The sequence below is a fragment of the Pleurodeles waltl genome, chromosome 4_1 (genome assembly GCF_031143425.1).
Source record: "Pleurodeles waltl isolate 20211129_DDA chromosome 4_1, aPleWal1.hap1.20221129, whole genome shotgun sequence".
NCBI lineage: Eukaryota > Metazoa > Chordata > Amphibia > Caudata > Salamandridae > Pleurodeles > Pleurodeles waltl.
This window is the reverse complement of record NC_090442.1, coordinates 1,018,301,037-1,018,327,647: the sequence shown is the minus strand read 5'-3', so window position 1 is coordinate 1,018,327,647 and position 26,611 is coordinate 1,018,301,037. Positions and strand designations below refer to the sequence as shown.

Sequence of the window (26,611 nt, the reverse complement as noted above, 5' to 3'; positions counted from 1 at the left end):
ACTGCAGTGTCTGTGTGTGTATTTTTACACTGTAAATTCGACTTGGCAAGTGTACCCACTTGCCAGGCCTAAACCTTCCCTTTTCTTACATGTAAGGCACCCCTAAGGTAGGCCCTAGGTAGCCCCAAGGGCAGGGTGCAGTGTATGGATAAGGTAGGACATATAGTAATGTGGTTTATATGTCCTGACAGTGAAATACTGCTAAATTCGTTTTTCACTGTTGCAAGAACTGTCTCTCTCATAGGATAATATGGGGGCTACCTTTAAATATGATTAAAGCGTAGATTCCCCTAGAGAGTAGATGGACATGTGGAGTTTGGGGTCCCTGAGCTCACAATTTGAAAATACATCTTTTAGTAAAGTTGATTTTAAGATTGTGCGTTTGAAAATGCCACTTTTAGAAAGTGAGCATTTTCTTGCTTAAACCATTCTGTGACTCTGCCTTGTTTGTGGATTCCCTGTCTGGGTCAGTTTGACAGTTGGGTTGTTTTTCACCTCACACCAGACAGTGACACAAAGGGAGCTGGGGTGTAACCTGCATTTCCTGATTAGCCATCTCTGCTAGGAGGGAGGGGTGGAGTGGTCACTCTCATCTGAAAGGACTGTGCCTGCCTCTAACAATGCCGGCTCCAACCCCCTGGTGTGTGTCTGAGGCCTTGCCTGGGCAAGGCAGGATTTCACAAGTAGGTGTGAGTCCCCTTTGAAGAAAGGTGACTTCAAAGACTAAAATGGGTATAAGAAGGGCACCCAAATCTACAGACTTTAGAAACACTTCTGGAATCAAGAGGAACCTCTGCCTGGAGAAGAGCTGTTAGCTGAGGAGGAAGTGCTGCCCTGCCTGTGACTGTGCTTTGTGGAGCTTTCCTGCAGTGCTGCTTCTGCCAGAGTAAGAGGGCAAAGACTGGACTTTGTGTGCCTTCCATCTTGAGAAGAAATCTCTAAGGGCTTGATCTAGAGCTTGCCTCCTGTTGTTTGAAGTCTCAGGGACAGCAAAGACTTCTCTCTGCCAGCACCTGGAGCCTCTGGAGAGACTCCTACTCTGCCCTGTGGTGCCCATCCAGTTCCTGGGACCCTGAAAGGAGAAGCTGGCAGCCTAAAGACGAGAAAATCCACGCACAGAGCGGCGTGCGGGGAAAAGATCGACGCGAATCCGATCTGCGGCTGAAAAACGACGCGCCGCCAGCTCCACAGCTGAGAAACGACGCTCGCCGGAAACGCGACCGAAGAATCGACACACGGAGCAGGAGAAACGACGCGCAGCATCGCTGACGGAGGCTGGGAGATCGCAACCTGCGCGGCGGGATCTTCAACTCATCGTGCGGCTGGATTTTTTACTCGAGTACCGCCGTGCAGAGTTATTTTCGACGCACACCCGCCCGTGCGGGGTTACTTTTGACGCACACCAGGTACATTTTCACTCTAGCAGCGCTAGTGTGTTTTTAAAACTACTTAAAGACTCTTTTTGATTTTTAATTAATAACTTGACTTGTGTATGGTGGATTTTTGTCGTTTTGGTCTTGTTTTGTTTAGATAAATATTTCCTATTTTTCTAAACCTGTGTTGTGTCATTTTGTAGTGTTTTCATTGAGTTACTGTGTGTGTTGGTACAAATACTTTACGCCTAGCACTCTGAGGTTAAGCCTACTGCTCTGCCAAGCTACCAAGGGGGTAAGCAGGGGTTAGCTGAGGGTGATTCTCTTTTACCCTGACTAGAGTGAGGGTCTTTGCTTGAACAGGGGGTAACCTGACTGTCAACCAAGGACCCCATTTCTAACATTGGTGATCAGCGGTCGGGATTTGGACTTGTATTTGTACTTGACATACAGTGATTAAGTGTACACTACTGTTTTGATCTCAGACCACTACGTGACCACATACTACTTGTTTGGTGATCTTTTGCTTTTTCTCTAAGGACTCCTTTTTGTTCTACTTCCATGATTTTGCTGATCCCTTGACTGATTCTTTTTACTTCATTGGGAACTTATTTTCTGCCTTTGGAACTTTGCACTTGTGACCATCATGTCTCAATCTGGAGATGCAACAGCTGGAGCTGTGTTTGAAATGGAGAAACTGAAGGAGTACTCAGTTGCTCAATTGAAACAGTTCCTTAAAGATCTTGACTGTCCCACTAAGAGCTCCACCAGGGAGGGGGAGCTGCAAAAGGCACAGAGGGCCGGGGTGACAATCAAGAAGGCTGGAGGGCACACAGAGGAGGAGAATGTGGGTGGGGAAGTGCAGAGGATACACAGTGGTGTAGTGGAGGTACCGGTTACGCCTGGGGGGAGGGTCCCCAGGAGGGGTAGCAGGGTGTCGTCTAAGGGTCTGACTCCTAAAGATGTGCAGGACAGACAGGCAGAAAGGGTTCGCCGGTTGGAGGCAGAAAAGTTGAGGATGCAAAGGGAGTATGACAAGTGGGAAAGGGACTTCGAGATACAAAGGATGATTTATGCTTACAAGCTTAAATTGAAACCGCTGGAAGTCATGAGGGCTGAATCCAGCTGGAATGGTGGCAGCAACAATTTTATATCTAGTGCTGCTGAAGAAATGCACATGCCCAGAGATGTGGTGCCCTACTTGAAGGAGGGAGTTAACACACACCAGGAGGTTCAGGGGTATGAGGTAGCTCCAGTGATGCACAGGGTCCCTGAGGTGGATTGGGGAACTGGCATGGGGAGTCATATTCCTACTGGTGGGAAGGATACTCTACTGACTCTAGGTGAGAGTGACAGGGAGAGGGGTTCCCCCCAGGTAGAAGTCCTGGTTATGGAGTGTGAAGACATCCCAGAAGAGTGTGGGTTGAGTGTCAGGGACAGTCAGGTACTGTCTCACCAGTCTCAGGAGGGTGATGTGGGGTGCTTTTTCAAAGCAGAGTCACTGGATGGTTGGGTGAAGGGTACTTTGGTTAATTCATGTGAGGGGCTGAGTGATGTAATTGCTGGAGAGCATATGTCTAGTCCTTATTTTCCAGAGCTATGCCAACACCAGGTGGAGTGTGAGTTTTCTGACCCCAGGGAGCTTACAATGGAGGCAGACCTCTTGGTGAGTACCAGAGAGTCTGAAGAGGCATTTGGGGGTGCTCCTGAGAGGAGTGGTCTAGGTATTTCCCAACCAGGTGAGGTAGGGAAGGATTGTAGTGTCCCAGGTAGGTCCCAGTGTAGTGGGATGGGTGAGGGACCCCATGTCCAGTCTCTGAGGAGAGGGAATGGGGATGGGCTGAGGTCCAAGGTGCCCGAGATCCGGTCCCAGGTCCTGGAGGGTTCCATGAGGGAACACCAGGAGGGGAGCCTAGCCTGTACCATAGGGCCATCTGTTGAGGGAGACCCCACAGTGTCAGGAGAACTTGGGGGGGCGGCTGTAGCCAGCGTCCCACCAGTTCTGGTGTCTCGCAGTACCACTCCTAGTGAGGGGGTGCAGAAGTCCAGACAGAGGGTTGAGAGGGGGTTGCGGACCCCAATGGAGAACCTGGAGGGTCAGGGGTCAGCTCTGAGACCAGAGCCCCCCAGGAATGACCTTGGTAAGACCATTTCTGGGTTGGGGGGAATCCAGACTGTCAGATGGGCAGAGGTCAGGAGACCTGCGCCAGCCAGACTCTTGTGTGGCCCTTGGGGACAGTGTGTCCCTTGAGGGGGGTAAGTGTGCCCCCCTGGAAGTCCTGGTGTGCCAGGCAGTGGTTCAACCGCAGGGTGGTGACCCTGGGTTGGATGACCAGGTTCAGAGGGTAAACTCTGACCTGGTGGGGGGTAGGTATGCCCCCCAGGAAGTCCTGGGTTGCCAGGCAGTGGTCCAGTCTGTGGGTACAGACCCTGGACTGGAGGATCAGGTGCAGGGGGTAAACCCTGACCTGAAGGGGTGGGCGGTTTGCCCAATCACCCCCCCTGGTGTGACTTCAAGGGGTACTCTCCCTGAGGGGGGGGTGCAGAACCCTGAGAGTAGGGGCAGGGGAGAAAGAGCCTCACCCCTGGCCCCAGTGCAATTTAAGGGTACAGACCCTGGATTGGAAGGCCAGGTTCAGGGTGTCCCCCCTGACCTGGAGGAAGGGGCTACTGCTAACAGTGCCCATCCCATGTTGTCCTCTGAGGGGGCCACTCCTAGTTGGGGGGTGCAGGACCCCAGAAGGGAGGGCAGGGGGAGGGAAGCCTCACCCCTGGCCCTGGTCCAACCTGAAGGTACAGACCCCAGGTTGGAGGACCAGTTGCAGGTTAACAACCCTGCACTGGTGGAAGAATTGTGCAGGACTGCTTCTACAAGCACCCTGACAGTTTTTGACTCTGGGGGTGCCGCTTCTGCAGGGAGGGTACTGAGCCCCAGAGGGGAGGACCAGGGTCAGGTTGTCATCCCTGACCTGGTGGAAGAGAGAGTGGTCAAAGGGTGCCAGGCACCTGGGGCTACCGCCCCCCACTCTCCGCAGTCACAGTGGTTGGAGAGGCCTGAGGTCGGGCTCTCATCCCTGACAGTTGTCCGTGGCCACCGTGGCTTGCTGTCCTGGTGGACAGAGTTGCCCCTGGGGGGGGGACGAGAGTCACACCCCGGGGGTGGAGTGGGCAACACCACTGTGTTGGCCCTGGTGGTACTATCTGCCCATTGCAATTCATCTGTGAGCAAAGTAAAGTTAGGTGCTGCACAGATGGTGTCTGTAGATGTGGAGAAGGGTTCCCCCTGGGTTAGCTTAGTGGGCCCTGAGAGTATGGACAGAGGGATCCAACTGGAGTCAGGAAGGCGTAGAACTGGAACATGCCCCTGCTGTTGTGGGCCTGGGTCCTTGTTCTATCGCCCCAATCAGGGAAGTATACATCAAGGTATTGATTGTTCTCCCCTGGCTTTAGGCTGGTAGGGGGTCGTGTTGGACTTTTGCTTATGCAGGGTCATCCCCAGTCTTTTTGCCTCCTGCCTCCTATTTTTTTCTGACCTGTCGCTGTTGGCTTTTGAACTCTGAGCACTTTCCCACTGCTAACCAGTGCTAAAGTGCATATGCTCTCTGTGTGAAATTGTATGTGATTGGTTTATCCATGATTGGCATATTTGATTTACTAGTAAGTCCCTAGTAAAGTGCACTAGAGGTGCCCAGGGCCTGTAAATCAAATGCTACTAGTGGGCCTGCAGCACTGGTTGTGCCACCCACATAAGTAGCTCTGTAATCATGTCTCAGACCTGCCACTGCAGTGTCTGTGTGTGTATTTTTACACTGTAAATTCGACTTGGCAAGTGTACCCACTTGCCAGGCCTAAACCTTCCCTTTTCTTACATGTAAGGCACCCCTAAGGTAGGCCCTAGGTAGCCCCAAGGGCAGGGTGCAGTGTATGGATAAGATAGGACATATAGTAATGTGGTTTATATGTCCTGACAGTGAAATACTGCTAAATTCGTTTTTCACTGTTGCAAGAACTGTCTCTCTCATAGGATAATATGGGGGCTACCTTTAAATATGATTAAAGCGTAGATTCCCCTAGAGAGTAGATGGACATGTGGAGTTTGGGGTCCCTGAGCTCACAATTTGAAAATACATCTTTTAGTAAAGATGATTTTAAGATTGTGCATTTGAAAATGCCACTTTTAGAAAGTGAGCATTTTCTTGCTTAAACCATTCTGTGACTCTGCCTTGTTTGTGGATTCCCTGTCTGGGTCAGTTTGACAGTTGGGTTGTTTTTCACCTCACACCAGACAGTGACACAAAGGGAGCTGGGGTGTAACCTGCATTTCCTGATTAGCCATCTCTGCTAGGAGGGAGGGGTGGAGTGGTCACTCTCATCTGAAAGGACTGTGCCTGCCTCTAACAATGCCGGCTCCAACCCCCTGGTGTGTGTCTGAGGCCTTGCCTGGGCAAGGCAGGATTTCACAAGTAGGTGTGAGTCCCCTTTGAAGAAAGGTGACTTCAAAGACTAAAATGGGTATAAGAAGGGCACCCAAATCTACAGACTTTAGAAACACTTCTGGAATCAAGAGGAACCTCTGCCTGGAGAAGAGCTGTTAGCTGAGGAGGAAGTGCTGCCCTGCCTGTGACTGTGCTTTTTGGAGCTTTCCTGCAGTGCTGCTTCTGCCAGAGTAAGAGGGCAAAGACTGGACTTTGTGTGCCTTCCATCTTGAGAAGAAATCTCCAAGGGCTTGATCTAGAGCTTGCCTCCTGTTGTTTGAAGTCTCAGGGACAGCAAAGACTTCTCTCTGCCAGCACCTGGAGCCTCTGGAGAGACTCCTACTCTGCCCTGTGGTGCCCATCCAGTTCCTGGGACCCTGAAAGGAGAAGCTGGCAGCCTAAAGACGAGAAAATCCACGCACAGAGCGCCGTGCGGGGAAAAGATCGACGCGAATCCGATCTGCGGCTGAAAAACGACGCGCCGCCAGCTCCGCAGCTGAGAAACGACGCTCGCCGGAAACGCGACCGAAGAATCGACGCACGGAGCAGGAGAAACGACGCGCAGCATCGCTGACGGAGGCTGGGAGATCGCAACCTGCGCGGCGGGATCTTCAACTCATCGTGCGGCTGGATTTTTTACTCGAGTACCGCCGTGCGGAGTTATTTTCGACGCACACCCGCCCGTGCGGGGTTACTTTTGACGCACACCAGGTACATTTTCACTCTAGCAGCGCTAGTGTGTTTTTAAAACTACTTAAAGACTCTTTTTGATTTTTAATTAATAACTTGACTTGTGTATGGTGGATTTTTGTCGTTTTGGTCTTGTTTTGTTTAGATAAATATTTCCTATTTTTCTAAACCTGTGTTGTGTCATTTTGTAGTGTTTTCATTGAGTTACTGTGTGTGTTGGTACAAATACTTTACGCCTAGCACTCTGAGGTTAAGCCTACTGCTCTGCCAAGCTACCAAGGGGGTAAGCAGGGGTTAGCTGAGGGTGATTCTCTTTTACCCTGACTAGAGTGAGGGTCTTTGCTTGAACAGGGGGTAACCTGACTGTCACCCAAGGACCCCATTTCTAACACTAGTCATTTGTTATTTTGCACACCATGCCACCTCAGTTTGTACCCAGCCACATGCAAGCCAGCCTTGACCCTGCTCCAATTGGAACTGTCTCCAGAAATACAACTTAAAAGACCCAACTAAAAAAGGTTGGTAGAGATTCAAAGAAATTAATTTACTGTCCTTCCTTAAAGATCCATTTTCCATGATACTCAAAAGGTCTAGTTGCAAATAGATTAGAGGGAGTCAGTTCAAACGAGGACCCCCATGTTTAAGGAATGCTGAAGGAAACCTTTCCCAACGTATTTATCCCTCATTGAGCTAGATACCCCTTCATAATGTGAGAACAGCACCATCACCCTCAACAATCCAGGAAGATTGCACTCTCACAACATGGGCTTGAGTCCTTGCCCCAAAATCTATATTGACAGTAACACCTCACTTCTTTGCCCCAAAGGGTGTACTTAAGGATGTCCATTAACCAGAAGGCAACAGGCTACATACAACACTAAAATAAAAAAAAGAATAAGGCTACTGTAACTAGTGATATGCAGAATTACAAATTATCAGTCCAGGGTGAGGGTAAAGCCTCAGGACAGGAGGTAATTATTCAGTAGAAGGCAGGCAGCCTGGATGATTAGGTTACAAACCCTGTGTGAGCAGGCTGCAAACAAACTAACATTCTCCCTAAGAAACCTCATTTAGGCTCTATACAGTCTATTTTAGAAGAACTACCAGAGAGCTGCTCTTTCATGCACACAAATGCTCATAACAATTAGGCTTAGAAGCAGCTTTCAAGCTGTGTCCCCCTGCTCCTCCCCTCACAGAAGTCAATGGCGTATTTTGTGGAAGCTGAGGGCAATCAGGTCTGGGAAAAGAAGTCTTATCTTACTCAAGTAACTCAAGCCACTGCGTTGCTAAAGCAAGCAATCTTCCTAACAGAGCAGCAGCCATGTTTTTATATGTAAGGTTAAGCAGGGTTTAAATAACAACACAATTCAGCACATTAGTCAACATAGATACTACCAATAAAATGGGGCGGTACACAAAATAATTACATTTCGTGAAGAACTTTCATGCCTTGGGTTCATCTGTTATTGAAATTCTGCTCCAAAACCAATGATCACTTGTCAGGTGGAAGAGCATGGTAAACATTATTAGGGTTTAGATTCTCTACCAAATGGTGAAGACACTAAATTCCCCCGTCCCCAATAAGATCTCACCATCTAGTCCACTCACTCCTTTACAGATTACTCTGAAGCAGAAGGGGATCTGATTACCACAAAGGCACCAGGTCCTACAGATCTGGACTAAATATAAAAGCAATACCTAGCATCTCAAGCATGTGAACATTCTTATAATTCTAAAGAAAAAAGTAAACAAATACACTGTGTGTTTAATGTAAAGCTCACAAGCTTTCGTTGAAATCCCAACTGAAAGAAGAAGTGCAGTAGCCAGGCTTATTAACTGACAAAACACATCATTAAACAAATTGAAGTGCTCAAACAAAAGCTGAATTTCAATGGGAGGCACTTAACATTAAATATGATAAAAGTGTGGAACGTTCAGTAAGACTTTTGAACGACCAGGGATGTAAATAAAGAACTGCCTGGCCTTTAAAATAATAAGTAAAAGCATAAGGATGCATGCTAATTAGAAGGTAGGGTTAGCCTTGTTATGCACAGTGGCCATATAGGAAGAACAAAAGCAAGTTTTATAATTTCCAGTGTAGACATTAAATGTGTGCCAACAAGTGTGGCCCGGTGTATGTTTCAGGACACTTGTTTAGCCAGAGTGTACATCAGAATTGATCTATCCAGGTGCACAAGAAGAATTTCAGATGGCTGATCACAGACATTTTCTAGTAGAAAAGGAGGATCCCATTAGGGTGGGACTGAAGAGATGTTACCTATAGTGTTACCTATAGAAGTTCACTGGACCTCTCTCCTTCTGGGAAAGGTAAAAAAGCAAGTGCCCCTCGTCAAATTCTCAACTACCACAGTCAGTGCCCTCGTAGCCTGGAGAGGAAGAAGTAGGTAACATCCACTGTGCATCAGGATGCACACAGTACACCCCCAGTCCAAATAAGACATGGGTTATCTTGGCAAACAACTTAAAGGGAACATCTCCACTGGGCTCGCAGTTGGGGATCAAATAGGAGTAAATACCAGGCTAGCTAGAAAGTCCAATTAAAGACAGAATGGGTCAGCTCTCTGCACTGCGCCAAGGCTTTCATTCATACACTGCACTTGCCCTACATGTGCATGATAAATATCTTCAGAGCATAGTTTAAAAGAAAACACAAACAAATATTTAATTCATGGAATTACCTCCAGTTTTGGACACTTCTTTCAGTTCGTGGGGCTCCACCAACTCATACGGCAGCTCTTTAAACATTTCCTGGGCACCCTATAGATAAATTAGGTGTAACAGTTAGTGACAAATGCAACAAAATTTAAGCAATCTGTGTTTCATTTATATGCGAAACAACATATTTGGTCACATTTGTTAGGATTTTGCAGTGAAGACTTGCTTTTTTTAATGTGTTTCTGAATTTAAAGTTAAGTCTTTTTCTAAGTGCTTCCCATCATGGACTTCCAGAACTTGAATTAATTAGGATGAGCTTCACTGATGGTTTGTTACTGGAGCTGCCCTTCTGCAGAGAGTATCCTGAGGGTTGGGGTATATTATACAACTTGTTGTTTGTGCTTGGGCGTTATGCCTTAAGAACAGGCATCTCCAAGGAGTAGCTCGTGAGCTACTAGTAGCTCTTAACCTACCTGTAAGTAGCTCTTCTATTTGCAGTCCAGCCTACTCAATTTGAGGCTATTACATGGATGAATTAACATCTGAATTCCAAAATTGAAGTCTGTATTCAAGGTGAAAATGTGATTATTTTCAGAGCTCATAAGATGTTTGGAGAAGAATGGTGGCATTTCCAAACTATATCTGCATTCCAAGTTGCTAAAAGATTTCTTGTATTACTACTGGCAACCCTGTCTGATGCACTGCAGCAATCAGGCAAACAGTCTTGTATAGGGTGACCACTAACGTAATGTTGTCTAAACACTAATGTTATTAGTAGCTTGGCATGATTTTTATTGAACATAAGTAGCTCTTGGCATAGAAAAGTTTGGAGACCCCTGCTTTAGCACATCTGTAAGTGAGGCAGAGAATCTTGAGGATGACCCTGTCTCTTTTCCAGGAGCTAGTAGGCTTCTGAGATAGGTTGCTACTTATTCAATACTTCTTGGGCTTAATAGCACGCTCTCTGCTGTGTTTTGCACCTTTGACTTTCATTTTGTTAGACTGGCAGCCGGAAGTACAGTCTATAGCTAACCATGGCTCCAGTCAGTGCTTCATTTGTGAAAGAAAGAGGGCCAGTGTCCGAAACTCTGCTCCAAAGCCCATGGCTGGTGCAATGAAACATTGCTGCGCGGTATACCGAGGCTTGTCATTTGAAAACCACCTCATACCTTTTTAATCCACTACCAGACACTCGCTCCCCCATTAATGTCACTGCTGCAGGTTCCTGCTTTCTCCTTTTGTGACGGTTTTGTCGCCTTTCTCTTTCTCCATCATTCTGTGTGTCTTCTCTTGCGTACCGTATATAAATGATGCAGAAAAATAAGTGCCGATCATCAAAAATAGGTGCCGGTGCCCCCCACCAGCTCAAACGATGCACTGTGTCCTACTGCTGTTCAGCAGGTCAAAGCAGCAAATTCTGACCAGCTTTTCTCTGCTGAGACCTGAAACCCGGTTATGGGACCATCTGGCTACCCCGACTTCTCCACCTTCTATGAGCCTTTTGCTTTGTCAGGCAACTGTATCTTTGGGATAATTTAAGGTATACATACTTTTTTTCTTGATTGTTAATTAATTTTTGATAATCCACTCAGGTGCCCTCGTTCACTCCTTCATTAACCTGTACATTTGGACTCCAGCATGTGTTCACACCATATGGTTTCTCTGTTCCACCTCCGATATCCAGCTCATTAACAAGCTCGGAATTCATGTCAGGCAGAGCTAACTATCTGACCCTGAAACTAGCGTTTTGTTTGATTTTTATGGTTTTTTTTTTTTTTTTGAGAAACAGTGTGGACACCAACACGATATACATCTTTACAAACCCTTTGTAAATGATGTTGCCGCTGATACATTCATTCCCTTTCTGTTGAGACGCTGTAAATTCTAAGCAAAGCATATTTTTTCATGGAGTCTTCGTCCAACAAACACTTGAACTAACATTTTGGATATTAAACATTTTTTGGTTTTGTTTTCCCTTTCGGTGCACTTTCTTAGGAAATACGAAGCACTCTGACTGGCTTCTATTATTCTTTTCCGTCTTCATGAAATGCATCACACATTTGCACATTATTATCCCCGAGCATTCCAACTCCGACCTACTGCTCTTTCCATCCCTACACATCTGTTTAAAATGTATATTTAACAAATCTACATTTTATTTAGAAATTGGATGACGACTAAAAGGAATACATTAATGTTTCTTGGTGAAGCGTTCTGTCTCTTCGAGGCTGGCCGTGGTAGGTTGCTCGATGCAAGCACAAGCCGCGGGTAAGCGGAGTCCGCAGAGCCACAACGGGAGTGGACGGTTTGCAATTACCCACTCTCCTTGTGTTGTCGGACAGCGTAGCTGGGGCTTCCCTTCTCGGTCCCTAAGAACTTTGCTCTGATCTCACAAGAACGCCCTCGGGCCAGGGGGAGACGAGCGTCACTGTGATGCCATATCACAGCGTGCGTTTGCAGAACTGACAGACAAGGTTCTCCTAGTGCTTTGACCCAGCAACTGTCCTCGGGGTCAGTACTTGACTGCAGACGCTGTAGGAGTACAAGCAACCTACACCAAGATCAACAATGCGGATCAGTTACTGCAATGAGAGCAACAGTTCGACAATGTGTGCTCATTTCTTATTGCTGGAGTGGAGGAGTGCGTCTCTTATAATCCCTCCCAAACAATACCTGAGCTGAAATCACAACCTGAAACTGAGCGCCTCAGAGACTGGCCTTTTCCATTCCACATTTGGGGGTACCTCTGGTGGTGTGGCTGGGAAGCGGGACTCAAAGAAGATGTAAAACTGAAGAAAGAATGATAAGGAATCCACAAAGAATCTGTGTAATTTAAGAGCTCAGAAAAACAAGTTCCACACTCTACATCCCAGCCTTCAATGGATGTGAGCCCAGCACTGGTGTCCCCATCTCCACTATATACACAGGTGTTTCCAAGTACACTTTGGGGGTCATTATGAGTTCCGCAGATGAAAAGGGCCGTCCACCAAGCTCCCGCGGTCAGGTTGCTGCCAGTGCAGCCGCCTTCCCCCGGGCCCAATTACAAGTTCTCCACTGGGTCAGCAGGCAGAAACGGTCTTTCCGCCCGCTGGCCTAGCGGGCAACAGCCTACAACATTGATGCCAGCTCATAATTGAGCCGGCGGCAATGTTGCAGTGCATAGGGTGCACCAGCACCCTTCGCTCTGTTCACAGTGAACAGCGCGACCGGGCTGCCCACGGGGGCATTTCCACTGCCCAGGCTAAGTGCATGGACAGTGCAGGGCCCCTCCCCGGGGGCCCCCTGCACCGCGTCTCTGCCAGCCTTTACATGGTGGTGCTACCGCCATGTAAAAGCTGGCAGAGAAGGGGGTCGTAATCCCCAGTGCGGTGCTGCTTGCAGAGAATAAGGACCGCCAGCACTGCCAGTCCCTCCTGTGCAGGTAAACTGGCAGTGCTGGAGGTCCGACCGTGGCACAACCGCCACAGTTGTAATGTGGCGGTCAGACCGCCATCAAAGCGGTCGGACAACCATTCTGGCAGCGGCCAACCTGCCACCACGACCCTGCGGCCCTTTGTGTCTAATAGTTGGGACACGTACGATCCACTCATGACATTGGACAAGACATCATTATCATCAACAAAGGATTGCCAACAACAGCCCTGTCCAGGAGTAATCTAATAAGCCTGTGTCAGGCCTCATCTTTGGCTTCATTTATTGGCATTGTCTTAGGGTTTTCAGCTACTTTCCAACTGTCGAAACCACCAACGGTCTATCGCAGCCAGTGCTTTACTTTACTTCAAGCACATCAGGAACATACTCTTTGAGTCAACTGAGAACACTGTTTCATATTCGTATTGCTCCACATCGGTACAGACGCAGTTCATTAAAACTTTCGCTTTGCACAACACACTTCCTCAGAGGAATTATACTATTGTACTCTTACACTAATTTTGATGTTTTTTTGGCAGCTCCGGATTCATCATTAGCCTTGACAAAGTCCTTGTCGGACAAAACATGTGTCAGGTGATACCAGGTTGTTTTTCGTTATTACAAGATTCCAGTAGCACATGTTTGGAAATCAAAGAAGAAAAATAAAACAACACTGGACCACATCATAGTTATGTACATCTATTTCATTACAATTGTATCTGCTTAACTGTCTGTGTGCTTCAACATTTTCCTTATACTGCTATTGAGCAATGCTGTTCTAAGAGCACCAGTAAATGCTACATACATTCCTACTGCATCGTTTCTACTTGTTGCATACCACTAATTCGCACTGCCCTTTTCTGGGGTGCGCAACAGAGAGTTTTCAATGCTACCATTGTAATAGTACTCATCTTTGGCCTTGCAAATGCTCCCAAAAATGCAAGTCACAGGAAAAAAAATATATGGGGTGAAGAGGCCATCAGTGAATACACTTTCCATGCCTTCTGATTAATTATCCATTCTGAAAGTCAGAAGATGAAAGACCCACTTACAAAGGATGTCCTCAAGACAGTGGGGGTGATGAACGAGTATCACCAATGGAATTAGAGGGTTGTACAATAGAACTGTGATGAAAAACTAAACTGCATTACACTCCAAATAAAATGATCAATCACCATGACACTCCACCAACCCCATACGGCGGAGCCACTCACCTGCCGGGTTAATTTATGTGCAGTTCGGCATGTCCAGAACATATGTGCAGGGAACAAGTTACGGGTACCCATGGGTGGAGATGGCGTCCACCCATTATTTTCACGGGGTGGACGCCATCCACCCTGACAAAACGCTGGGCCCCACAGTAAAATATGATGAGTTTGTCTTAGTGTAATTTTCAAACACCAGGAAACAGCAGCGCCTGCACGTTGTCTACTTTCTGTCCGAGCAACAACGTGCTGGCAGCGGGGTGCCTTTCTTATTGTAGGCTCCAGCTGGGCCCATAACAAAGGCTGAATTTAAGGGGCCATTTGGCCTCTTTTTGCTCGAGTATCCTGGCTGGGAGCTGTCGGAAGCTTAACACCTGATATAAAAGCAGTTAAAGAGAAACATAAGCACACAGCTTGTTAGTACTTCGCAGGTGCTTAAAAGAGTCATAATTTTGACTTTGTTCTGTCCCTGTATGTAAGAGCTATGCATGTACTGAAAGCATGTCAGATATGTTGCTCTGCCCCAGTAAATAACAATTTAAATACCACAATCTTTTATTTATTTGTATAGCGCTATTCATCCCAATGCAGCTTATCAGAGAGCTTTACACAACAGATACAGACTATAACAATAAATCATAAACGTTTGTAAATCAATTTACAAGATAAGCTACATAGGAAAGTGAGGGCTACAAGGTGTAAGAGTCACATATCATCCTTCATAGCTCACTGTGCTATACAAGAAGGATTAAAATGCAACTGTAAGTGACAAAAGAATATCTGTGTTAAAAGCAGTAACCCACTTACCTATCTACATAAAATAAAATCTGTTATCTGTATGTTATATGATGTGCTTTGCAGGAGACTCATTACCCTGTCTGTTACTTTGAGTCTAAACTAGGACTATACAAAACAAAGCTCTTTCCAGTAAATGCGTTAACCATCAGCGTTATCGCACCATTTTTATTATTTCCTCTGATATACTGGGCACACAAAAATCTCTGCAGCAGGTGCCTTAACCTCATAAAGTATTTTCAAATTCAAACTTTGCAACCAATTAAGCAGAACAGATCTACTGTCATGTTTCTCTTTGCTGCCAATTTCTTTGTGGCAGAGGTTTTAAAACATAAATGTATAAGTTGAGGCCCAGATTTTGTGCTTGAACTGTGTCACTTTTGTGGCACAACCATGACGCAAAATATATTTTGGGATCTACAGTGTTCCACAAATCAGCTTTGTGTGACTTTCTTAATAAAAAAAAAAACAAGAACAAAAAGCAGCACATTGCCCTGCCTTGAGTTACCTCACGGTAGGTGGGCGTTACACGGGTGGTGCTTGGGATTTCCTGTGCATCCACCCATGTCTTTTGACGCAAACCCATATTTATAAAGACTTGCAAACATAGGTTAGCACCCAACTGGTGAGTCTATTCAAGGCTGGCATAACAAGGAGAAATACCTTTAGTTCCTCTTTGCATGCATGCTTAGTGCTTTAAATGGAACTATAGAAGTGCAGGTACTTGCCCTCTAGAGTACTGTTTGCTCTTGAGAAGTCCTGGTACTCTCCTATTAAATATATTGCAGCAGTGGTGAAAAGTGAAGGTACTCTCACTTTGAAATTAAAAAAAAGTGCAGGTACTCAAAACCGAACCGTACCTGCCCATTTAAAGCACTGTGTATGCTTCATTCTTCAGCACACATACAAGCAAGAAATAGACTCATTGGATAGTTATTGTGTGGCACTGAACAAAAAAACTAATGCAAGGCAGCGCATTGTGCTGCCTTGCATTACCGAGCGTCGGGTAGGCATTACATGGGTGGTGCATAGGCATTCCCTTATATCAACCCATGTATTTTTTGTACAAGTATACAGTCTTCTTGAGGCAGGCACACTTGTTTTCCCTCCTTTTCTGATGTCACTTCTTGTGATGTCATTTCCTGTAAAGTCATGGCTTGCGATGCCACGTCCTCTGATGTCACTTTCTGTGATGCCACACACCTGCTGTACTTGCATACTGATCTAACTTCCTTAGTCCCCCCCATTTCTTTTTTAGGACTTGTGCCTTGCATATATGTAAGGGTGACTTATACCAAAAACAAATGCAAAGCATTTGACTCTACCCTAGATTTATAGTGGGAGTTTCCCAGGCCATCTCCTGCTTCAGCATCTTCCAAGTAGTCAGCCTGATCCATTACCGCCACTGGTTGCTGGCTCCAGACAGAGATGCATTACTCATTCATTCTACACATACACAGGAGCACAGCGAGCTTTTGCAGTTGAATAACCATTCAAAAGGGACATAAACAACGTAATCCTATTAGTTGCAGAATTAATAGGCTGAGCCAACTGGTCCCAGATTAAAGGTTGCACTCCACTTATACAAAGTCTGAGACAACCCTAGGATGTGTGGCTCAGAGGGTAGAATTAAGCTGCTGTTTCCACCCTCAAGCTCAACATGGCTTGGGTCGAGGAGCGGTTGGTGGCTGGCAGCAGTGACAGTGCATCAAGCTTTCAACTGCCTCTGAAGCGTGTGTCCTGGGTTGCAGCCACTCTTCTGCTCTCTCTGCCGCGGACCACCAAGGAGCTCTCCTGTAAGGTGTGTTTGACAGAGTCCATGCTGCAGGTGTCTTAGTGACCCAGAAAAACTATTGATAGGGTGACCAGATTTTGAAAAGAAAAACCCGGGACAGGACAGGCATAAAAGTAGGACTAAAGCCTTTCCTGTAAAAGAGAGTGTGTGTTTTATATATATATATATATATATATATATATATATATATATATATATATATATATATATATATATATATAAATATATATATACACACATACATATATACACATACATACATACACATACATACATACACACACACACAGGACCAGCTTTAGCACTGGTGGTGCCCTGTGCAACAGTTTTTTGGCACCCCCACCCCATGACTTCTTCCTCGGATTCACTCACTACCACCCGGTAGGTACATTTTTAAAATAAAAGTAAAACGTACCTTTTTCCTGCGCCGCTTCATCTGTTCTGCTGTCCTCCGTCGTTGCAGGCACAGGCTCCCAGCCTGCCCTGCGGCCAATCCTGGCGCTGCTTAGAGCAGCATCACGAATGGCTGGAAGTGCCCAGCCAATGCGCTCCCAGGCAGACTGGGAGCCTCTGCCTGGTCTCTTCAACCCAGCAACGCAGTGCCGGGTTGGGTAGACCCTACTGCGCATGTATGTTTGGCCGGCCCGAGCTGGCTGGCCAAACATACATGCGCATTGTGCATTCCCCCTCCGTCCCAGTCACGGCTGTTGCCCCGCCCACTTTTATAGTAAAACATAATAAACAGAGTTTATTATGTCTTTATTATAAAAGTTTTGCAGCTCCTACTCCTGGCGGTGGGCGACGCTCCTCTGCCCTAGCAGAGGAACCGCCCCTGGTAAACACACTGACTCCTCAAAGGCACTTTCAAACCACTCATGTTAAGGAGTGTACAGGACAGTGCAAGGGCTCTTCTGCCTGGCAGGCAGCTTAAACCATGCCAGTCCACTCCGGGCATTTCCCATCATAAATAAAGAGTGGACTCAAAAGGTGAAAGGCACCAACTGGTGCCATGAACCGGAAACATGTACAAGGTCAGGAACGTAGCTTAACTATTCATATCTCTCCAGTGTTTAATGGTTACTGGATCTAAACGGGTACACTACTTGCAAGTGCATGGAATATGCGCAGGAGAGGTAAGGGGTTGGAAAATGTTTTATGTATTTACCTTTTAGAAAGCACCGACATTTCACCTGAAAATCCAAACTGAATTAATATAGCATAGCAGTCTGTCATCCTTTTCCTTATGTGTCGAGGAGAAAGCAAGGGTATGAACTCACTAGATGCTTTAAATCGTGTTTCACTCGAGCTAATGACAGCAGATAAGCAACAATCTACAGAAGCTGACGCCGATATCCACAGATACGAGTTTTAGGACACCTTCATGGCTAGGCAGCAGACTGATCGCAGATTAGCTCCACAGGATTTATCTGTGTGCACAACACAGGGCTAATAATGACTGCTCGCTAGGGGGATGCGATCATCACTGTGCTAAGGTAACTCTAACCAGAGAGGGAAAAAAACTTAGGCACTGCTTCGAAGCACATGGACATTTGTAAAGTGACCCACGTAGTTTCCAGGCTGCCATGGATAAAAAGGAAACTTTAAAATCAAAACAATTCTTGAAGCAGTGTTGGTGAGCAAGGATTTGCGACCCCACTAGGTCTTCGGTAGCAGGTAAGCATCCACAGAATGCGGTGGCACGGGTGATCAGCCTCCCCCTTATTAGCTCCACCTAATGAATGGTGTCCTCTGTCTACACCGACACAAAGGAGAACCATCCCTACCCGAGGTCTGCCTGTGAAGTGGCAGAAAGGGGAGTACTGACAGAGGCTAATGTGGCTTTCACCAGCGCCTCACCAACACTCCAAAGATGGAGCCTCAGAATGCAGATGCGAATGATTATGCATGCGAGGGTCTCGATAAATAAGGACACTGCAGCCAGTGAAGCTCAGCTTGGTACCAGTGCATAACGAAAGTGGAGGAGGCCACCCTGGAAAGAACATGGAGTGCCCCCCCCCCCCCTTCGGACTCACTCAGGCCAGGTGCTGTGCTGCGGGGCCCCCCTGGAGCTCCGGCCCGCACCCCCACACCACCGGGGCTGCGGGTGCCTTTGTTACGCCACTGATTGGTATACCTGATGAGCTCAGACTTTGGTCTGGAACGGAGCCGCAAAGATGAGGAAGGTGGAATGAACACTGTGAATGTTAAATTAAAATAAAAAATAAACTGAAGAAGGGATAGTTGGACGTAAAAAAAAAAGAAAAAAAAAAACACAACAAAAAGCCTGACTTCTATATCCTTTAAACTGAGCTTACCTGTCGCCTCTCGATTCCTGTTCTGAATCCTTCAGAATAGCATGCACCACTGCATATAGTCACGCAGGATGTTCATCACCACAGTGAAAAGAAAGGGGACAGAAAGAAGCATGCAGTCCGGGGATAGATGCAGGAGCCAGGAAGGACCAAACGTGAGCAGGTCCTGCAATCTGCAGGACTCCTACTGCCAATCGGGAGCACATCCAACATCTACACTCTTCACACTAAGCCCAGGAGAAAGAGGTATATGAGGGTTTGGTCTATGGCACAGACGGATGCTAACAATGGTGCCTCCAAAACTTGCAGGACTTTGGCAGGGGTAACTTCAAGGGGGCTGTTTGGGGTGTTACACCTCCCCAAAAATGTATTCTGCAGTAAATAGTTGGGTATAGTGCTTTCAGTTGTGTCTGCCAGATTCCACCTGGGAGTTTTACATGGTCACACTTACAAAAAAAAAAAAAAAACACACACACTCTCTTGTGTCTGTTTTGAAGGGCTTAAAAATGTTTGTTTGCATGAAAAATACTATGGCCCTTATTATGACTATGATTTTGAAAGACCATCAAAGCTGCGGGCGCCAGAAGACCACCAGTGCTGCAGGATTTCTGCCACATTTTGAGCGGGAATCCTGCAGTAGTCGTGCTGGCGGGCAGAGGCGCATGGGTGGTTCCACCACCGCCCACCGCCAGAAGGAATCCACCAGCAGTATTACTTCCTGTAATACGGCCTGGCGGTGTTCTGATGGCAGGGCGCTGCCGGCGGTGAAGTGTCCGTTTCCGTTCCCTGCCGGACGATCTCCTCGCTGGATAAGGTAAGTCAGGCATCCGACAGGGGAGTGGGTGGGAGGGTGGGGGGAATTGTGTGTGCGTGTGTGAGTGGGTGTATGTCTGCGTGTGTGAACGTAAGTGTGTATGCATGTGTGTATGAGTGTGTCTATGCATGTGTGTATGCATGTGGGTATGGGTGTGTGCATGCATGGTTGAATGCGTGTATAAATGTTGAAGTGAATGTGTGTCTGAATGTTGAAATGAATGAGTGTAAGGATGCATGTGAGTGAATGCGTGTATGTCAGTGTTGGCGAATGAGTGTATGCGGAGTGCATGTGGGTGTCTGTGCACGTGTGCATGTATGTGGGGAGGTGGGTGGGGGGGCGCTGTACCTTAAAGAGGTGTGGGGGTCCCTGTACCTGAAGGGGGGTGGGGGTTCTTGTATGGAGGGTGATCGGGGGAGGGTATTGTGCTTGCTGCGGGAGGGGGAGGTGTCTGCCAGTGACAGGGAAGCAATTCCATGTCACCGGTAGCCTTTCTTCCAGGGTTTACGTGGCAGTGCTACCGCCGTGGAAACCCTGGTGAAAAGATGGCTCATAATACCACCAGCAGTCTTCATTGGACCGCCAGGTTGGAGATGCTCCTCTCCCGCCCGGTGGGTCCAACCGCCCTGGCGGACTGAGCAGGGATGTGGCGGGTTGGCAGAGGCCAACCCACCACACTCATGTGGCAGTCTTCACTGCCAGCCAGTCAGCGGTGAGACCGCCACCGAGGCCCTGGTGGTCAGTAGACCGCCAGGGTCATAATGAGGGCCTATGTTTTAAGTACCCCTAACAATCTGCACTCCTCTCTCTTTCCACTGCCCCTTAAGCCCCCCTCATGTCCTGTTTCGCATATAATGCATTTTTACAAAGTATGTCTGTGATTATTGGGAAATCTGAAGTTTACACCCCCCAAACCTACTGACCAAGCTATGCCCTTGGCCTCTAGGCTAAGTACTCTGCTTAATTTGAGATGGTGGTTTCCAGTGCTCAGCGCCTGCTCTTAAGGAAATGTTGTAAACTCGCACTGCACTGCTGACAGTTTTCCTAGTATATAAAGGTGTACACACATTATATACTAGGACAGTGGTCCTAGTATATAAAGGTGTACACAATACAAGGTTACGTATAATGCTCCCAGAAGGCTCTAGATGCAAATAATTGAAGAAGCTTGCAAGCAAGATTCATGAGTCTTTGCTTCAAATGGTATGTTCACAAAAATTGCAACTAGGAAAAAACGTTTTGCTAAACTACTGTGGGTAAAATTTCTATGAGGCATCACCTACTAAAATGTGTTGATGCATGCTAATATTCCCAAATAGTATTCATAATAGAAAAATCAGTGCAAACAGTTTCAACATGAAAATAACAATCATTGGCAAAGCCAATAGGTATGACATTAGTGGTCAGCCTTTTGGTTTTGTCAAGGTGTGGCTTGTTTTGACATGGTTTTTGTAAAACCTTATTGTTGTGGGAGCTGCCAGGCCCTCACCCTTTATAGCAAACATTGCCAAAAAGCAATAACATTTTTGGTCTCAAAAATCAAACATTTCCATAGTAGTCTCTGGAACTGAACAAAATTATGTTGTGTGCTGATATGCTCCTTGTGAAACGGAAGAATGCTGTCACTCACAGTGAAGCCGGTGTTTACAGAGAGAAATACATTTTTAATAAAGATAAAAAGGTGTTGGTTAACTCAAGACCATACTAGGGGTTCAATCCTTAAATAAAGTCACAAAAGTGCACCTATGATATATGCCCTTGCATTAGTGCAGATTTACAGCTTTCATGTATTAGCAATAATTTACAAAAGTAGGCCAAGAGAGTAGGCCAGGAAATCATACCCCTAGAAAATATTTGTGATCTGCATTTTAGCACGAGCAAATACACATGTATAGATTTTCTCATGTGAAATTCTGTTGAGCGTTTACAAGTTCACTTTCCCTTCAACCACTTTTTTCCCCAACCGTGGAAGAAGTTTTATTTCTGCCCTTATCAGGAGTAAATTTCTAACCTTTCTCAGTATGGGAAAAGATTAGAGAAAAGCTGTCGAAAACTCTTAAAACATGCAAGTTGTTAGTACGTTTGCATAGCTGGTGAAAACCCTTAAAACACTTAAAACATACAAGTTGTTAGTATGTTTGCACAGACCCTGGAACTATTGCTTAACACTACCTCCAGCCCCAATATGTAGATCTGTGGAAAGGCGGCAACATGCGGAAATTGCTAGAGTTCAAACCCTTCTACAGTATGAGCCCTGGTTTAATCTGGCTTAAGGCTATTATCAGAGCTTGTATATAATGAAATTGCTGCCATCATAATGTATCGGCGCACTATGTGGCACCAAAGGGACAAGTTGATTTTTTTTCAAGACAAGTAGATTTGTGAAGCAACCTGCCCCACCGACAAGAAGATATTTTATTAAATTTCACACCCCTGACTAGCATGGTTACTTGTTCAAGGGTAAAGTGTTAAGTAACAGTCACCTCTACAAAGAAGCAGATCACACCTCCTTAGACCTGAATAATACAACATCACAGATTAGTGGAACCCAAGAACTTAGCCATCAGTCAGAATAAGACCAGTGCAAGGTATAATCCTGAGGCACCAGATCAGCGACCAGAGAAATGACTTGATGGCGGTAGCTACATGGCTTAATCATCTACAATGGTGCAGAACGTGGACTCATGTGTTCTACCGCTTTGCAGATAATTGCAAATTGTACAGGTAAGCCTGTAGGCCTATGTGAGGTTAGCATAATCGACCACACAACACAAGATGCATAGCCATCTGGGACTTATGTAGCAAACCACAAGTTATGTGATCTTGCTCCTGCCACATGGTATTTGAGCTGCAAGTCAAGCCAAAATGACACCCACATTATGACAAAGTGTAAAAACATGTTGGATGGTTTTCTTTGAATCTCATTTCCCTGCATAGGCTGTAGAGCTGAAGAAGTTAGCTGCTACTAAGAAATGCCAAATCTCACCTAAGAAGAAAAGGCACTGAAGACATCTCTTGAGATTCTTTATAACACTATAGGTAAGGCTGGAGCACACATTGTAGTCATAGAGAGAAGACAAACCACTGACTATGAGAATCCCTGGTGTAGGTCACAAAATAACATAATTTGTAAGTGGCATCGCTGGGAGGGAAAATTGCTACAAAGGAATGGGCGCCTGCTGTGATTCAGAGATGTGCACCCAGATATTTAATTTAAAAGAAGATCTGTGCTGAACAAATGCAAACCCTCTGAAAGGCACCACATGTAAATCGTGGGTCTGAGTAACTTTATGGAGAACTTTACACAGAATACAAAAACTGGGACATTTGGTTACTTGCTTCGAAGTGAAGGAGTATTGGCATGACTAAGGCATTTTCAGTTCTAATAGTTTTTAAGGTTTTTGTTTTTTATAAAACAAAACACAAAAATTAAATAGAGGTATATACATGTAGTTCAATAATTGTACACACTCAAAAGGAAAAAATAACCATATCAAATTTATCAGATGACAATAGTGCACCAACCAGCTCATGATCTTGGAACATAGGTATTGCAGATATCAACATTTGTAAATCACAAATTGTAGTTCTATATGGTAACTGTATATAGTCGAAGCTGGTTACGAACAAATGATAGCAGTTTAGTTTCAGCATAGTGAAAGTCTAATGTGTTTCATTTAGGTCTGCCTTATGGTGTCCAAGAAGATTGTTGTTTGAAAATATTATTTGGCCCTTTAATATATGCTAAACATTCTTTCATTGCAGTTTATGGGATTTTATGTGTTCCAATTACAAAGAAATGGATTGGCATTCTAGTGTTAGGATTGAGTCAAGAAGGTATCCAAAACTATCTTTTTAAATATTATATATATTTCAGAAACCCAGTAATGAGATAACTTGGCTCATTCTGTGGCTGAATTACAAAGTTGTAGTGAGACTAAATATTTTTGATCAGAAATCTTTCACTATACGGCAGTAGAAAAGTAAGTGAGGTAAGTCCACAGCTCAGCATTCCAGTTCCAGCATGTTGGGAAATCTCTTAATTTCATTTTATGAAGTTTGTTCGATGTCCAATAAGATCCATGTAATTACCAGAATTTAGTTTGGGATAAAAAAGGGGTAAGTTTGTGTCTAAAGACAAATTTCCAGATTTCTTCCCAATTAATTGCATGTACTGCAATCAGATTATCTTTTTCCAATTTTTGTATCATCTGCTATAGGGACTTGGTTGATTTTGTTTGTAGGAGTTTCTACAGTTTTGACAATGAATGACCCATTTTATTCAACTGGCTTATAAACTGGATCACAGAAGAAACTGCATCCATAATTTGGGAGTTTGCTGATACAAGCTTTCAGTTTTAGGAAGTTGTAGAAATATACATTACTAAGGTGAAATTGTTTTTGTAATTTAGAGAATTTTTCTGGTAGCTTGAGACAAACACAACGCTTAGTAAATATAATACCTTTTGCGTACCATTCCACACAATCTATTATTTTGTCATCTATTTTGAGTCTTTTGCTGTGCTAATGTGAGGCTAGAATAGAATGTTGTATTTGTATTTCTAATTAGTCATCTATTCATAGCAGTGCTTTTTTGGTATGAAGAAATATGTATTTTAAGTGTGAAGCATTTGGATTTCCTATCAAGAGTAAGGTTGTGGGGTTCAATCCCTTTAAGATTGTGTTTTTTTTTAAATCTTCAGCGAAGTAGTGATAGAGGTGTCAGGGTTAAGTAATAAGTCGCCCCCTTTCATGCCTAAAAATGCGGAATTTCCTAAAATTTGCTAGATTAACACCTTCAATCTCTCTAGGCAGTCTCATCTTTTTGATTGATATTATGAGATGTGTGCTTTGCCAAAGACAGTTGTTAATGAATTTGTTAGTTTGATGTGGAAGTCGTCCAGTGGCCTCAAGGGAAGCATACTTTTTAAGAAGTTTATTACAGGTGTAATCATCTCTTTTATGGTTTTGATGCGTCCCTACCAAGAAAGAAATTTCTGAGTCCATCCTTCTAACAAATCCAATACTTTTTGGGGATTTATTTTTTTGCTATGGTTAATCACGTGAATAAGATTATCACTGAAATCTGGGCCCAAGTATTTCAGATATTTTGTTTGCCATGCTAGGCCTGTGTTATCCTAAATATCTTTGGGCCTAAGGGTTTAGAAGTTTAACTTCTGATTTGTCCCTATTAAGCTTGTATCCTACTACGGTTGAATATGCATCTTTTGTGTCTATAGGGGCTCTGATAGAAGGGGCAGCAGACGCTGAGGTCCTAACTGCAGTGTCTTCAAATTGTATGCCCTTTAGTTTATTGATGCTGAATAGAAGTGGTTTTAGGGCTAGGAGGAACAGAGATGGGCAAAGTGGGGAGTCTTGCCTTGTACCTTGTTTAAGGATAAATGAATCAAACATAATTCCACCTGCTCTGTTTTTGGCCTGAGATGACAAATATAGGGCCATATTCATCTTAATTAAATCTTTACTCAAATTGAACTTATACAGAACAGCTTCAAGCACAGGCCAAGAGACTGTGTTAAAAGCCTTCCCTATCTTAAGAGTGCTTGATTATGGTATAGGGGTGAATTTACTTGGGGCCGTATCACACATATGGCACATTTTTCTTGTTTGTGCTGGGCACACCTTTCAAAAGAATGTGCCCTGCTCAAACAAGGAGAATGTGCTGTATTAACATTAATGCTCTGCCCCCAGGGCAGCAACGAACCTGCGCTGCTGTCAGGGAAGTACATTCAAGAGAAATACGGAGAAGCTGTTTAGAAGTGGTTCTGTGGTTCTCTGTTCAGGTGGCAATCTGAGTGCACTTTTAAGGGAGATTAGAAATCCCCTTGCAGGCGGGTGCAGTGAGTGACTGCACTCGCCTAAAGAGGGATGTCTAGGGGGTCCATAAGACACCCCCCAGAGGGCTGCCATCAGGGGGCGCAATAACAGCGCGCTATCCTTTGGGTGGTGCGCTGTCACTGCACCTCCTGACAGATTCTTTGCCTCTGCACCCACGCTCCTTATTTGCATAGGGCCTGCCCCATGCAAATGAGGGAACACCCTCTGGTGAGAGCACTGGTGCAATAATAGCACCAGGGCTATTTGTATTACAGAAAGGGCTGCGCAAGTATCTGTGGCCCTTTTTGTAAAACAAAAGTGACCGGGGACACACAAAGCGGGCACACATGCCCGTTGCTCCCCTGGGCACATTCCACAATACATGCTGGGTATGTCAGCCCAGCATTTTGCCTGCTTTGTTAGAATAGCCCAGTTATAGGCTTTTGTATTTATTTATATACATTTCAGCAACAGAACTAAGCATTTAATTATATTTATAATTTTTAGTTATGGGGGTACTTCGAGTTGTGCTATTGGTGGCTGAAGTGCTGTATTTCAAACATTTCAATATCTTTTTCTAATTCTAGTGTTTTAGAATTACTGATTTTGTTAATTCTAGCACTAATACCTATTAAAACTCCACAGGTGGTTGCATTAGGAGTTCCCATCTAAGTAAAGGATAAATATCTAAAGACACATCTTCCTTGAGATAGTTTGAAATTATAGAGTTAATGTATTTTCTGACGGAGCTAAAATTCCATCATTCAGTCTCCAAACTTGCTTTTTGGTTTAGGTCTAATACCAGGATGATGCATGAGTGGTCTGAGATAAGTTTTGGATCCAATGAGATTTGGTCTATCATGTGGGTATAGTTACTTGAAATAAGGATATACTTTATACTTCAGCAGGAATTATGAGGTGACAAGTAAAAAGTAAAATCACTGGCTTCATGGTGTGGAAGCCTCCAGCTATCTTTTGTATTGTACTTAAAGCAGAAGTTTTTCATTGCCTTATGTGCTTTAGGTGGGGGATATCTACACATGGAAGCTCTAGCAAGGATACTGTCCATCTGGTGGACTAAAATCACCACCCACCACTCACTGGGGATAGTTTGTAACTTGTTTGAGAGACCATGACAAAATGAGAGATGTTATTTGGTCCATATATGTTAATCAAGTGGAAGTTTTTCTCACATTTATTTAATGATGATCCACCTGCCTTCTTCAT

At 45.1% G+C, this 26,611-nt stretch overlaps 1 protein-coding gene across 1 annotated transcript in view; it reads right to left on the bottom strand.

Moving 5' to 3' along the window:
• AASS (aminoadipate-semialdehyde synthase) overlaps window positions 1–26,611 on the bottom strand; it is a 332,460-nt gene that overhangs the window by 238,402 nt on the left and 67,447 nt on the right. The window contains exon 7 of the mRNA XM_069229897.1: window positions 9,238–9,316. Coding sequence (XP_069085998.1) covers window positions 9,238–9,316 — 79 coding nt within the window. The remainder of the gene's footprint in view (window positions 1–9,237; window positions 9,317–26,611) is intronic.